We start from the raw sequence: 15748 nt of genomic DNA on the forward strand, positions 1-15748 counted from the left end.
GGGGGGGGGGGGGGGGGGGGGGGGTTGTGCCAAGAAATGTTACTACTTCTTGGAATTTCTAGAGACAAATTACTAAGGTGATGACACATGTTCACTACATTGTTGTGAACTCCCTTAATGGAAACCAATTTCTGCAAACATCAGACTTTATTAAATGCTTTGCAAAATGGTTGACAGTTATGTAAACTGTAGACACTGTTATTAGTCCAAATTATGGATAACCATCAGTATGGTCCTATCCTAACAATGATCAGACCACCACTTGCAACCCAGGGTTGCAATTTTTTGTTAAAGTAAACTCTGTAAGTGGCAAAATGTTGATCACGCTTTAGTGGCAGTCTTGGCATTAGAAGATGGAGTACTGATGCTCCACTGGAACATTAGATGGCTGGTGAGAGTGTGTGGGAACATCCTGTAGCAGGTCACTGATGACAGTAACAGTCAGCCACTTCCCTACATCTCTCCATGGAGACATAAACTGAGGATCACATTTACATGCACACACACAAATGTTGCTGGAGGATACTCAAGATACAAGACAGTGTCAAGCCAAATTCAGTTCAGTTAAAGGAGATTTATTTGCATGTGCTCACTGCTCACAAAATAAATCAGCAGCTCGATGAATCAATTCATTTTTCATTAAAAAAAAAAAAGTTTCCTAACTGCTGCTTGTCCAAAGGGAGAAGTTGCTGCTTTTGTCAGTTTTATGTCATTGCAAAATGAATATCTTTAGATTTTGGACTGTTAATCGGACAGAACTACAGTTCAAGACATCCTACTGAACTCTGGGAAAATGTGATTTTTTAAATAATTTTATGACATTTTATGAACTAAATTATTAGTTCTATAATTAGTACTAAATTATTAGTCAAGAACATAATGTGCCAATTAATCCATAATGAAAATAATCATTAATTGCCATCCTAGTTTAGTTGTTTCGAACAAACAGAATGCAGGAAATTATGTTTAAACTGTGAACGCTGCTTTGTATTATTTATGTACATCTATTCATGTATTTGCCTTTTTGGTTTTATGTGTGAAAAAGGAAATGAATGTTTACTGTTTACATAAAACTTTTAATATTTTTATATTGCAATATCTTTTATTTCCTGCGGGATACTGTAAGGGTAAACTTTATGAGACTTTAAAGCTGGGGTAGGCGATGCTGGAGAAACTGGGCAATGACTACACACTCAGGTTTATTACATAACTCTGATAGCCACAGATACCAGATTGTTTTTAATTTTGTGTCAGATTTTTTGATTTATTGATTGCTGTCAGGATGACCAGTGCTCTGGTAATTATGTGATTTCACGCCAGCTTAATAACTTTATCTCAGTGTTTTAGTTTTGTTTGGACCAAGAAATCTGAGCCCCTGTTGAGCTAGTTGGCTGCTGTGTGTGTGTTTGTGTGTGTGTATGCACTGATAATTGCAACCGTCTCTGACCATGCGTCAAGACAGCACTTGTGTTATCTGTCAGCAGCTCGTTACAGAGCTGAACAACCATGACAGATCTCTCTCTAGCGCTCTCATTCTCTCACCACGCCCCATTACACTGGAGGTGGCATTGTAAAGGCGATGGTGAGAGCTGGCTTGACAGAAGAAATGACACGAGTGAATGCCTCATCAGTCTCTCTGTGCTCAACAGTGCGTACTCTGGACCTCTCACAGACTTAAGGGTGACATCAAAGACCATATAAAAGTGCCACACACTTTTTCAATTGTACCCACATACTGTACACGCTTGCGGTTAATTTCATGAAACAAAACAACACATACACATAATGTAGTTGTCCAGCACAGGACTCAGTATGTTGCATTTTTTAGACACTCCTTGGCAACCAAGAAAATTTATTATAAAAGTTTATTAAGAAAGCTAGCTGCATGGCTCTGGGATGACAGTGTCTGTCCACCACTTTCGTCCAGACTGAAGTATCTCAACAGCTATTGGATGGATTGGCATGAAATTTTGTACAGTAAAATGTACTGTAAAATGTACATTTTGTAATGATGAGGTTCACATTTGTAGTTTGAAGTGAAATGTCTAAACAACTATTGGATTGCTTTCCTTAACATTTGCGTATTTAGTTTTTCCAATACTTTGGTTTATGACCAAATACCTGCAAAACTAATGACATTCCCATCAGCCTCAGCTGTACCTTGTGTTTGATGCTAAATTGCCAAATGTTAGCATGCTAACACACTAAACTAAGATGGTGACATGCTTAGCATCAGCATGTTAGCATTTTCACTGTGAGCATCTTTGCGCAATGTTGTTAGCATTTAGCTCAAAGCACCGCTATGCCTAGGTACACAGAGCAGGTTTACAGAGCAGCTGGCATTTCTGAAAGTAGTATAGTCTTTCTCTAATTGGAGTCAAGCAAGGATCAACAGGCATTTAATTTAGGGACTTATTTTTCGAAAGCCTATATCCATCATTTTAACCAAAAACTGGTGTCCTTTGCTGAGACATCACCATAAAACTATTGTACTTGATTTGGCAAATGTGTCACTCATTCTTTCCGTTAGATGAATATGACAGCTGTTATGAGAACATTAAATTTAAATTTATGTACCAAAATCTTAATGAATTGGGGGCGGCCATGCAGTTGCTGAATCATGCATGATCAATAACAGCTTGTTTAACAATGTCCTGGGGTTTCAAGAGGCTCCAGCTCATGTCAACATCGAAATCACGTAAGATTTAGCTCAAATGGAGACAGAAGAGTTAAAAGACACACGTGTGTCATATTCACAGATGTGTAGATGCATTAGAAATTGATCAATCCAAGGTTAGCCTGTAGCTGCTGTTACACACACACACACAAAAAAACATCAAAAGTGTGCCAATGGACTTCAGGTGGCTGGACGCACCATTACTTTGATGAGACACACTCTTTAACACACACACACACACACACACACACACACACACACACTATTATCAAGAGGATCCCTGAGGAATAATCCCATGAGAAATAAGCGTCTGTACTGTTCCTGCAGCATTTATTAATTAGTGTAGTGGGCAGAGAGCAGAGTGTATTGTCTTGTGTGGGATGGACTGTTAATAAAGGGCTGTGAAACATGACACAACACCTGTTGTTTGGCCGAACACAAAGATGCTTGTTCTCTCTGTATCAAACTGTCTGTCTGTGTCCCTGGCTGACTGACTGACTTGTATATGACCTGCCTGCCCGTCTGTATTATCAGTCTGTCATGAGTCCTCCTGGAAAAAGGATAGATTACAGATTTTTGAAATGAAAGAGAGAAGGGAGGATTTTTTCTTCTGTTGATTCCACTCTTTCTTCATGATACATTAATTTTTGTCTCTCTCCATCTCTCTCTCTCTCTCTCTCTCAAGCTCATTTTCCCTTCCCTTCTTCCCTGAAAAACACTTAAGTCTGTCTCATTGCACCTATTTACCTACAGTCTGATTTTCTACATTTATTTCACCTCATTCTCCTAACCCATAAACGAGAGAAAAAGCTACATTTAGTTGAGAGTTTGCACTTTGCTCTCACTTTACTAAGTCCTATCTTGTCATAAGCAGTGAATTTTAAACAAATCCCCCTTCAGGACTCGGACACCTGAAACCTGTACAATAGCCGGAGCCCAGGAGAGCTATCAATAATTGATTGTGTACCAACATTAACTTGGCGTGGAGCGAAGCTACCTGCCTCAGAGAAGCCAGAGTCTTGACAGAGCTGTTGAAATTCAGGCCTCCAAATGCACACAGCATCCAGAAAAGAGCAAGCAATAACAAGCTATTGTGTTTTGCTAGCTAGGCGTAGAGGCAAGGGCAATATTGTCACACACATGCTCCTTATGTCCCGCTGTCCAGCTGTTTCTGGCCCTGATGCTTTCTGATTCTTGTTATTTAGCTGCAAGAACATCTGTCCCTAAAAGCTTTCCTGAATCGCTATTGCAAGAATTCCTGATTCAAAACATGAGTTTGAGTAACATTGTGTAGAGTGGCCCAGGCTCTCTGAGAGTCATGTTCGACAGTGTACCATCGGTATGTTGTTCCACGGCTCCACCTTCTGGACAAATGAGGTAGCACAGGATCCCAGCATTGTGTACAGTTTGTCAACAATGAGTGAGGTGAAGAAGGTTCATTCAGGTATATTCAAAATAAACTTGAATGTAGCGCTGCTAATCCAGTGACCTGGAGAGATTTTTTGTTGATTTTTAGCCATTACCATATAGTCAACCTTTTTGGGAGAAATTGGGCCGTTGGATGTCAAGTGTACTGAGTCTTAAAATAGATTTTGTTTCACTCTCTGTATTTTCCGTATATTAAGTTTTGTGAACAACTGATATCTACCCCCTTAAAATCTACTCAGAGAAACCCCCCTACTGTGAACATCTTCACTGTCAACTATCTATGCTCCATGGAAAAGATGACTTTTAAAAAGAAATGTGATTGTAACTCTTTGAAAGCAGACACTGATCAATGCTTTGTTTATTTCTCTTTTTTGTTTTTAGTAGGGCCTACGGAGAGGGCCTATAAAATCACCTAAAAGCCACGTTTATCATAGTGTGTAGTGTGCGGATGGGGGCCCACGAGTTATAACAGTCAACTTACAAAACCATTCCAAAAAATCCTTCAAGCCAAAAATGCCTTTTGTTTTTGTCTCCGTGTTCGTCAGGTAAATGGTGTGAACATCGAGGGCATGCGGCATGCAGAGGTGGTGGCCTTCATAAAGAAAGGGGGAGATGAGACCTGGCTGTTGGTGGTGGACCCAGACACAGACGAACACTTCAAGAGGAGGGGGGTTGTCCCCACGGTCAGCCATCTCAAAGGTAGTACTGCACACACAAAAGGCTATGTGTTGTCAATAAACCTGGGTAACACTATCATTAGAGGTCAGATAAACTATTAATTCAAACCAATTCAACACTGTCTCAGAAATTATTAGGAGTTTATGAGGGAATTGCTGACCTGTAAAATAAAGTGTTACCAAAATGTGTTTAAGCTGTGAATTGATGAGGATGAAACATTGTCAGACCTTAAAATGCATCACAACAAACTTTGTAAGTTTTCCATTTGTTGACTGTCATCTCAGTCCTTTGGATATGAACTATGTATAATGATAATAAAGAATATACTAGAGTGTTAAACAACAACCAATGCGTCTGGACAATACTTTCTTCACTCTGCACCTTCTGTGTGCATTGTTTGTTTGTTTTCTCAGACTATGATGGTCCATCCATATCCAACGGCTCCCCCAACCCTCAGATCAATGGCAGCTCCACCACACAGTCCATCCGGTCCACGCACTCCGACCTCAGCAGCCAGGGCAACAGCACACAGGTGGGTGTGGGCATTCATGTATGGTGCTATATTTTGGTCTTTGGTCCCTCACATAAAACATCAACGTTTTTCCATCTTCAATAATATATCCTGTCTAGCTGGCAGATGATGAGAGCAGCCCGCTGTTGGACCCGTTCGCTGAGATAGGCCTGAGCGCTACGGCAGCAGAAGAAAAGATGAAGGTACATGCCAAAGAAAAAAAGAAAGCGCCGCAGATGGACTGGATGAAGAAGTACGAGCTGTTCAGCAACTTCTGAGACATTCCCCTCCAAGGACACTTCAAACACCAAAGGACAGAGATAGGAGCTCTTTGCAGCCCTCTGCGTGGACGAGCATTGTGGGAGAATGTCCTTACTACACAGATCCCTAGAACCAAGATCCCCCTTACAGCAGAAGAGATTTAGTTCCTGGACATAAATGTGACAAAACAGATGAGTGGTACAATGGATTCTACTTTTTAAGCCACTTCATAGACTCTTTAAAAGCCACTTTTCCCTCTTCAAAGTGCTTACTGACTGCAAAAACTGTGCATACTTTGCTAAAACTGTTCTGCACACTGTGCTGAAGGAAGAGCATCTTAAACGTACATGTATTTCTATCCGATGGGATTATTGCAAACAAGTTTTCACACATATTCCTAAATCCCCATCGCTTTTTCTCTACCTTAATCATCCCATTCTCCCCGCTCCGAGAGAATTATTTCAAACTAATGAGGGAGACACTTATTTTTATATTTTAGAAGTATAAACAACTATTAAAAAATAGTATCCCATCATCATGGACTGAATTTTAAAGAGTTTAATGGACACTGTGACATTTATGATTGTGGACATTTATGGGAATTTTGGCCAGAAATCAGTCAGAGGAAGCCCAAAGCTGGCAGAAGATCACTGTGAAAGAATCAAAACCCTCCACCTCCAGCCCCCGCAGATGCTTGATATTAACCAATGACAAAGAAAAGAATGGCTGTGTGTACTTGTTGTGTGTAACGTATCCTACATCTCTTTTTACTTTTACATAGAGCTAAACTGATCAGCCCTGCTTTAGTCAAAAAGAATTCATGCTATCATAATACGTGTATTACCTCATTTCCCAAAGTGCTCCAGTGCATATGTGCATAACAAAGGGAAGCACCACTAACAGTACATGTATTGATAAGACAAAAATGGAAACTGGAATGTAAAAGAAAGGAAGATCTCTCAGGACACATGGCATTATGAATGAGTTGGTCATTAGAGAAGGTGTAATGTGCACACCAGAGGGCAAACTTGCACCAGAAATAGAGGCCCCCTTTTTGTCACTTAAACTAAACAGAACAGATGTTTATCCACAGCCGTTTTATGATAGTTGTGTTGGACTTTTCATAGTTAATAGCAGTAACTTCCTACAGTCTTGCATATAACCCCCTGTAAATCTGCAAATCGTAGTTTTTTTTACACCTTTTGAATAGATTAAACAAACAAGATATAACATGTTAGTGAGATTTAGATAGAGCCAGGCTAGCTGCTTCCCCTGTTTCTGCTATAAGCTAAGCTAAGTGGTTGCTCACGTTCACTTCATATTTATGGTATAGACCCGAGCCGAGAGTGGTCCTATATTCCACCAGGAAGCCACTTAGAGTATTTCCAAAAGGGTCATACCATCCCTTCAACAAGGGCCAGGAAAGGAAGGGAGATTAATTCTGTTCTGTTAACTAAGTTTAGCTGACATATTTGAAGCTAAACCTAGTCATAAAAGAAACACACAGCAGATAAAGGGGTGAAGGAATCAGCTACAACATGAGCAGGTTGTCGGGAGGAGGGAGCGCAGGAGAAGCACACAGTGGGGTCAGAGATGCTCTGGAGGATCTAGTGAAAGAGACGGTGGGAGCCATAGAGCTTACTGAGGATTATTACACATACAGGGACAGCTGTCATGCACATGTTCACATACATTTGGAGCGCAATGTGTGTGTGCAGAGAAGGTATACATGCCGCAATCTGAGCAACAAGTGGGACTGCAAGTTAGAGAAGTGTCAGTCATCTATGTAGACATCTTGTCTTTTTTTTATACCCATTCACACCCTTACTAGTCCTCCATCTTTGAATATCAGTCTGTGTGCAGTAGGGCCCTCTCTGTATGTTCTGACCATGGACTGTATATTAAGGCTATGGTTGTGACAGTGACAGCAAAAAAAAACTCATGTTATGTATATACAGTAAAAGCATACAGTATATATGGCAGGTTGCATTTTCTTTTTCAATAAAGTATGTCAATGGCGTTTTTTGAATATATTAAATTGATTGTCTCTTGTGCTTCCTCTGTTCTGTCCCCCATCTCCTGAATTCTCAGCATTTTGTTTCCCATCACTCTCATCCAATCCACAAGCTCGTATTTACGCTTTATACGACTGAAGCTCATTCTCTCACATTCCTCCTTTTTTATTGGTGTCTCCGTGTTACCACAATATCACTCATTTGCTCCTGTTTCCTCTCTTTCCCTCTCAACCCCCTCTCTGTCTCTCTTGCTGAGGATTATGCTGGCGTACAGTTTCAGTTTCAGCCTGTTCTCACACCAGCCAGCTGCTGCGAGCTTTCAGGCCACACAAAGGTCAAACAAAGGTCACACGTATTTATGTGTGTGTGTGTGTGTGTGTGTGTATCTTTATTGTCTGCGTTGAGGTGTAGAGTATGCGGCTGGGGTTTTTTTATCTGCGTTTGCATCTTCATTCAGTCTGTGTGTATATATTCTTAGATAGACAGTGGTGGAAGAAGTACTCAGATGCATTACTTAAGTAAAAGTACTGATACAACAAAAATACTACTAATGTAATAATCAAAAATAAAAATTGAATTTTTATGTAAAAGTGTACTTGAAGTTTCAAAAGTAAAAGTACTGGTTGGGCAGAAATATGGTACCTTTATTGATATATTATGTATGACATTATTCATAGTAAGCAGCATTTTATTGTTGTAGCTGGTGGAGGTGGAGCTGGTTTTAACTGCTTTATCCAGTTTTGTAGGTAAGTCCAGTGGTCCTAGTGTTGGATCCCTCCAAAGTCTGACTCGATATATCTGAGGGGTCCTGAAATGAAAAACTCAGATTTGTGAAAAAATTCACAAATCTGTGTTTGTGTTTTGTACTTTTGTACAATCTTAGCTATATTTATGAACAATTGTGTCTTTGACCTCTTTTTGCATCCCTTTCATGGACATCTCATAAACATCTGACATGTGTGTTTGATGAGTTCACATGTGGCCCAGTAATCTAACTGCCACTATGACACTTATCTCAAAATGAACAAGTACAATATCCAGAAACATCACCAAAACCAATGTGTGTTTGTCCACTAGGTGGCGCGCCATCAGCATTTAGCATCCAGGAAGTAAGCCAAACCTCAGTAGCGTGAGGCTATGGGTACATCCAGTGCCCTACCTGATCTTTGTCGAAATGTAATGCCACACGTGGGCACATTATCAAGCTCCCTGGAGGTTATGGCAAGGCCAAACTGTGACGCCAGTACATCAAAGGACAGGCCCAGTTCAAAGCAGTCTGCAATTTCAGAGCAGTAAAACCAAAAGAACAGACACAGAATAGAGCCACAGGTGGGCACTTTCTATTTAGCCTGTCTCAGCCAATGCATTTCTACTTACTATTGATGATAGATGATTGCTTGTCTCGCACCCTAGGTTTCTGTACTCCTGGACTTTAATTTAGGTTTTCCGTACAAACAGTTTTCACCTGCACTTTTTCCGCCTTGCTTTTATTCTGTTTTTGTGCCTCTGAATCTTTACTCTGTCCTCCGATCCTGTTCAGTATCCCTCCTAGCCACCATAATCCCACCCAAATTAGAGTGCCACACATGTAACAGTGCCAGGGATGCCTGGGATGCAGCGGTGCCCGCAAGGAGAGAAACCAGAGACTGATAGGGAGGGGGAGAGAGAGAGATGGGGGAGGGGGGGGGGGGGGGGGGGGGGGGGGGGGTTGAGTGCGTCCCCATGGCAACTATGTGTTTTTGTTAGCGCTCGTGAGTCAGACAAGCAGTGACTCACAGTCAGGAGGAAACACACACACACACAGGCACATTCATACTCACACTCCCACTCACTCAAAGGGAAGCCAAATAAGGACAGCTACACCAACATGCACAGAGAGGGAGAGCGGGAGGGCAGGAAAAAGAAAAGAAAGGGGAACGAGTTGATCTGTGTTAACCCAGAAAAATCAAGAAAGAAACAAACAAAAGGAAATGTCGCAAGACAGAAAGATAAAGGAGCAAGGACAGAGAGCTGGGATAGGAGAGTGCACGCACCAAAATGGAGGGAAGCTGAAGAGCCAGAGGGCGCGAGTGCGGGCACATACCCTCTCCCAAGAGCACCCTTCACATGGGTGGGGGTAGCGGAAACACACACACATAGACACACCCAGTTTGTGCACACCTTGGCTTAACTTGCTAAACCACCAATTTACAGTCTGACGCCTACACATTTAGGAAGGCCACCTGGTTTTGCACAGCAAACTTTGTATTTATTTGATTTTGCAAATCTTTTTGGGTGGACAAACTGGAAAATGTCACCAGTTTAAGAAAGCTGAGCCAAGATGTGTGTTGTTGTTTAGTTTTTTTAGGTTTCTTTGACTAAAGAGCTGGTCACGTAATGTTTTTGCATTGTGAAAATGAGTAGTTTGATTAGTCTCGTGTTCGTCATCTCTGTCCCTTCTGACTGATGGGTTTTATTTTCCCACGACCTGTTGTTTCAGTAGAGTGCAGATGACTGACTTTATTTACACTGAGAAGTCTGCAGGTTTGTGTGCGTGAAGGCTGTGATTTACATAGAGTCATAGACCATGGGTCACCCCACACTAAATGTGTGTTTTGGCTACCGTTGACCCTAACATAGTGGATCACACAGACCCCTCATTCCCCCTGCAAAGATGTATCTGTGGGTTTTTACAGTATCGTAAAATTTGATGTACTGCAAGTTCACAAAGCTAACAACTACTTCCACTCAGTGACTTTAAGGCTCTCTCTCTCTACCCTATCTTTTTCTTTGCATCTTCATTCAGTTCAATTCAGTGAGCTTTGGTACTAATACAGTAAATACTGACCCACAATATTTAAAATGTATTACACAGTAGTATGTATTCACAAATATCTGAAGTATAAACATCTAGAATCTTCCTCAACTGAAAACAGATCAAATAAATATGTCTCCCTTTCATTGTGTGCAACTTTCCCCTACTTTGAATCTCTCTTTGTACCTCTCCAATGGCTGAAGTTCAAGTCAAAACAGCCAATCAGAGCCCGGTGTTGATGATCCTTCTTGTCAGTTTTATCTCTGCAGAGATAACACACTAGAACTATCACCTGTCCTCCAACGGCTAGGGGTTGTTTCACATGTTTTTTTTTTCTTCTTCTTTCACAACACATAGGGCAGGAAAGCCAAAGCACACACTTTGATGTTAAACAAAGGTCCAGTTAAAATAGAAAGATGCCTCTGTTTTTTTCCCCAGGCATGTTTAAAAACAGATCCTCCCCCTTCTGGTTTCATCCCTCCATCTCTGCAAGGTGAGCAGCAGGTGGAGAACGCATGGCATGGAGGTTCGAGGTTTTATGGGGGAGTAGGGGGAGGGTCAAAGGCCACTGCTAAGTGGGCAGGCCAGCTGGGAAAGAGCATTAAGTCCAATGTTGGAGCCGGGAAGCTAACAAGGGAGGGCGGAATGTGGTGCAGAGCTGTAAAGGGTACAGGAATTGGGGAGAGTGTGCGCCTGTTAACACGCGAGTGATTAATGAGACAGAGGAAGTCACCCGGACGTGTGTCACTCCAGATGATGTCAGCGGTTGAACGGAGGAACAGAAACACCATATGGCCACAGATAGGCTTCCTCTCTCGTTGACCACCACAAACAAAACACAGGCGATTACTGTCTTACATGTACAGTACACTACTTTTAATCAGTTCCTCAATCTGGAAAATACAAACATATCCATAGGCCAGTTGCACAACAGCAACAGTTTCTGTAAGGTGCACAACTAATTTTAAAAAGTAACTCATTTGTCCTGATGGCTCACTTCTCTTTATTCTTCCTCTTTTTACATCCACATTGCCATTAACAACATGCCATCACTTGATTCATAATAAATTGTTTCTGCAATACTGTCATCGTTTTAAACAATCTTTTACCTCCCACTGACAGAGACACTGTCACTGATGATACTTTGACACATTTGTTTTTAATCTGTTCTTATATCTCCTTCATTTGCTCTACCGCTCGCACCACAGTATGAGCTCATGTCAAGAAAATCCCCCTCTGTTTCTTTTGTTATTATGTCTCCTAAGAACTCATCTGTTCACCAGGTTTCACTTACAAGCCAGACCCCCGATAGCTGAACCGCTCTTCATCTGGCCGACTGGGTGGTCAGCTGGTTGGTCAACAGACTGGTTGGCTGGATGTCTAAGGGGCCGCCTCGCTGGAAGGATGGATGGATGACTGGCTGTCTATATCAGCAGAAATGCCAAGCAGCCGTGGGGGATTGGAAGGAGGCGCCGCTATCAGAAAGGGAGTTAAAGGAATAAGAAAAACCAAATGAAAGGAGTCAAAGCACTTTTAACAAGTTGAGGGGTCGTGTTGGATAATGAAAGGCGTTGAGTGCAAGACATGGACAAGTGGGGGGGGGGCAGTCAATCAAACAAGGGGATTCAGGATAGAAGGAAAAGCGAGCAAACGGGGGTTGTTAAGGGGGTCTTGGCTGGATATTTTTAGCATGTGGAGTGGGAGAGGGCGGTATCTTCTCAAGGGGTTTTTCCAGAGAAGTATATTTAGAGCCGGGGTGTGTAAAAAAGGCAGGGAGAACAGGAGGGATGTGGACTGTCCACTAATGCCAGTCTGATGTAAGAGTCTGCAATAGGACCACACACATTCCTTTTATTCTCTCAGTGGCACTGCCCTGGCTATTTCTGCCTCTTACTCACTCACATGTCCACTCACTTGATACTACACATACAGTATATTCAAGTCATCTGACATCCTCATACATACAACCAGAAATCCAACACAAACTGACTTTTTTCACCCTCACAGGACTCTCACAAACTCCAAAACATACAGTACACACACAACCACCCACACACACATACACACACATTCTTGACCCAGTTTAAAAACAGGGGAGTAGCTTCTCCAGAGTGAACGCCCTGTAGACAGGTCGGACACTTAAAACTGCCGGTGCCCAGCAGCTTTTCAGCACTTCAACTAACCAGGCATTCCAGACACCGCAAATCAGACAGCAATTTTCCAAATACTAAAGCAGCTGAGTTGAAAACGAGAAAGAGAGAGAGACAGCTGAAAAAGCAATGCTAATAATAATGAGAGAAATGAGAGAACAGAGAGAAAGAGAGAACAGTGTGGTCTCCATTTAGCTTGCTAAGGATAATAGCGTGCATGCTGGCTGGGGCAGTCAGAGAGAGAGAGAGAGAGAGAGAGAGAGAGGGGAGAGTGAGTGCAGAGCCGCAGTGACGCCATTGTGGTTCCGCAGCACTTCCTGTCTACCGCCACATTGTTTGTGTGTCTTGTCTCCACGGCAACTGCCAACACATAAATACCAGAGAGAGGCAGAGAGAGAGGGAGAGAGCACAGGAAAGAGAAAATAAGGACAGACCAGTCAAAGTCAAGTGGATTCATTCAGGGCCTCTTAGCTGGCTAGTTTGAGCTCAGTGAAGACGTGCTGGTCTTTGGGCGGACTTTATGACCGAGTTCTGGACCAGAACTGGTCCAGCGTGGATGAGGTGTAGAAAAGTTATGACCTCAAATGTCCCATGGCTGGGTCAGGGCTGGAAAGGGGAAAGGAGGCCCGGGAATGGGGGAAAGTGCCCGAGGCTGCTAATTCAATGTGGTGCTGTGGAGGAGGAGGAGAGGATGAAGGATTGACAGGTTGATTCGGGAGGCCACCTACTAGTTGACAGGTTGCTGGTTCAGTCCTCTCCAGCAACCCTAATACCCCTACTCAAGATACTTACCTTCTCTTTATTTAGAGCAGAGGTAAAACCGGAATTGACCAGATCCCCCCAAAAATGCAGTGCATCAGAAGAAAGTTACGTTTTACAGTGAGCTGTATATCTATAAAATCAATGTTTATCTATTATGGGAAACCCTAGTGTGTACTTCTATAGACAGCCAAAGCTAACTTCCAGTTTTTGATCCAGGAGTAAGTAAACCTTCAAAATCCCAGTGACATTTTTATACAGCAAATCCAGCCATGTAACAGAGAGCCTTTCTAAACAGTAGTGTGTCATGTACTGCTTTCTATGTCTAGAACAGGATGATAAAACAATCTTATATTGTCATTTATTCAAAAGTTCAGTTTTTAGCTGCCTTTAATGAACACCAATGCCCATAATCCAAAACCAAGTTACAATGATGTAAGTACTCGCCCTGCTACACTGGTCAATTATAATTGTTGTTTGCCTTTGTTAAACTACTAGTAGCAATTGCAGTAGTGAATGCTGTTTTGTCTTATAATACGGAAAGTGAACCCCAGAAACATGCTCATTTTTTTCAGAAAGGCCAACAAAATTAATGCTGAATGAGATCTTGCATCCAGTTAGTGAACTTTTACTTGTAAAGTTGTGTGTGTGTGTGTGTGTGTGTGTGTGTGAGTATATTTCCCACTCACCCTACAGAAACTGTTACTGTTAATGTGTCCTTACCCACAGTGTCTGGTTAAATAAGAGTAACACTGATACCTAACAGATCAGCTGGCGCCGAGAGCAGCTCTTTCACTCGTTCTCTTGCATTTCTTTCTTTCTCCAAAACCATTTTCCACTGCTTGTTACATAAGTGGATCTGACTCACCATGACAACCAAATGGAAGTTTAGTTTTTTACTCCCAGACCCTGTGGCCCCAATTAGAGTCGCTTACTGTCGTCTGACTCACTGTCTATGGTCAGTTGACACACACAAATCTAAACATGCACGCACACAAACTCCCCCAACCCCACACACACATACACACACACACATACAGTACAATTAAGTTAAATAAAGACACATTTTACAGATATACTGTATGTATGCACTTAAATACATGCAAAAATAAGTAAGTAAAGCATAAGATCAAACACAGAAAAACATGTTCTGAAATGTTCTGTGTACATATGCATATATACACACACACACACACACACACACACATATAAAGGTCTGTATGCTGACCTCTGAGGTGAAACACTAGAGCAGAACATACTATAGAGCACATTTCTCAATGAACTATTAACTAAAGATGACTCCGCAAATTCACCCACTGGAGGTCATGATCTGCAGTCTGCAGTGATTTTAGAAGTCAACGCTACAACAAATTTCTTCCTTATTGTACAAATGCACACAGATACTGTACACATATTTACACAAATTCAAATATACACACATTACTATGGTTACACCTGTCACTGCTATCTTTTGAAAAGTGACTCGTCAGTCGAGACACAGACACGCGCGCGCGCGCGCACACACACACACACACATGCTTACACTACACTTTACAACGAGTTGATAATGTTCCACAGAACCATAAAGAATATGTAGCATGGGCGGGGGGGGGGGGGGAGAAGAATCTTTCAACACCATTTTCCAAATATTACTACCCTCACTGATAGCACGAATGATTACAGAACATTGCGCACCAGAGTTTGCTCTCAATAAATTGGTATTGGTGAACAAACTAGCAAGATGGCATACTGATGAATACTGTTTCATAGCAAGTTTATTTGGATCATATATCACCAAGGCATCCAGAACTGTCATTGGTCTGAAGTCTTCTTGTAATGAGTAGCTTTTGAAAGCATCTTATTTCATCTTAGTTATTACAGTACTGGTGTTGCATGCGGCTATGCTAATTGTCATCTCTGTGAGGCAAAATGAGAGGGGAGTGTGCACGGCACGCATCGAGATTTAGGCCACAGAATAGGGATCGAAACTTTGTTTTTTTTTTTTTACCAGAGACAAGTTTACCACATACACAACCCTGTCTAAAGACTATTCAGCTCATTTGACTATTGTGTCTCACACAGACCTTTTACATGATGTGAACACACAAAGTCAGAATTCATGCAGTAAGATAGATCCACACATATACACATTAAAAGAAAGAAAAAAAAGGAGACAGAGCGGGTACAGAGAAATGTACTCTCACTCTATCATAACCAAGTTCAATCATACCACAAGTCATCTTCGCTACCAATCAAAAAGTTAAAGTATTCATTACACTTCATTCAACTCTGGCTGTTATGCAAAGTTGTAAATCCCCTATGAAGACAACTTAGAAACTGAGGTCCATAAACAAAACATTATCCCAGCCGAAGATAAACGACGTGTCGCGGTCATGTGTCTTACTGGCATAGTTATTTCACTAAGCTAGAGTGTATGTGTTGCTAAGAGACGCGCAAGTGTGTATGTATGTGTGT

General features: G+C 41.8%; 1 protein-coding gene and 1 long non-coding RNA gene across 2 annotated transcripts in view; one reads left to right on the forward strand and one right to left on the reverse strand.

Annotated features, from left to right (window-relative positions):
* Window positions 1-7593, forward strand: part of LOC123958935 (Na(+)/H(+) exchange regulatory cofactor NHE-RF2-like) — a gene marked incomplete at its 5' end in the record, with an annotated part of 34165 nt that extends 26572 nt beyond the window's left edge. Inside the window, 3 exons of the mRNA XM_046032719.1 lie at window positions 4651-4804; window positions 5197-5315; window positions 5414-7593. Coding sequence (XP_045888675.1) covers window positions 4651-4804; window positions 5197-5315; window positions 5414-5572 — 432 coding nt within the window. The remainder of the gene's footprint in view (window positions 1-4650; window positions 4805-5196; window positions 5316-5413) is intronic.
* Window positions 7594-11504: 3911 nt separating this feature from the next.
* On the reverse strand, window positions 11505-14634 carry LOC123967474. Its single transcript, XR_006824247.1, has 2 exons — window positions 14502-14634; window positions 11505-11839 (listed from the first exon to the last, which is right to left on the reverse strand). It is a non-coding gene; the product is annotated as an uncharacterized LOC123967474 (long non-coding RNA).
* Between the last annotated feature and the right edge of the window lie 1114 nt (window positions 14635-15748).

Source organism: Micropterus dolomieu, linkage group LG02 (assembly GCF_021292245.1).
Source record: "Micropterus dolomieu isolate WLL.071019.BEF.003 ecotype Adirondacks linkage group LG02, ASM2129224v1, whole genome shotgun sequence".
Lineage (NCBI taxonomy): Eukaryota > Metazoa > Chordata > Actinopteri > Centrarchiformes > Centrarchidae > Micropterus > Micropterus dolomieu.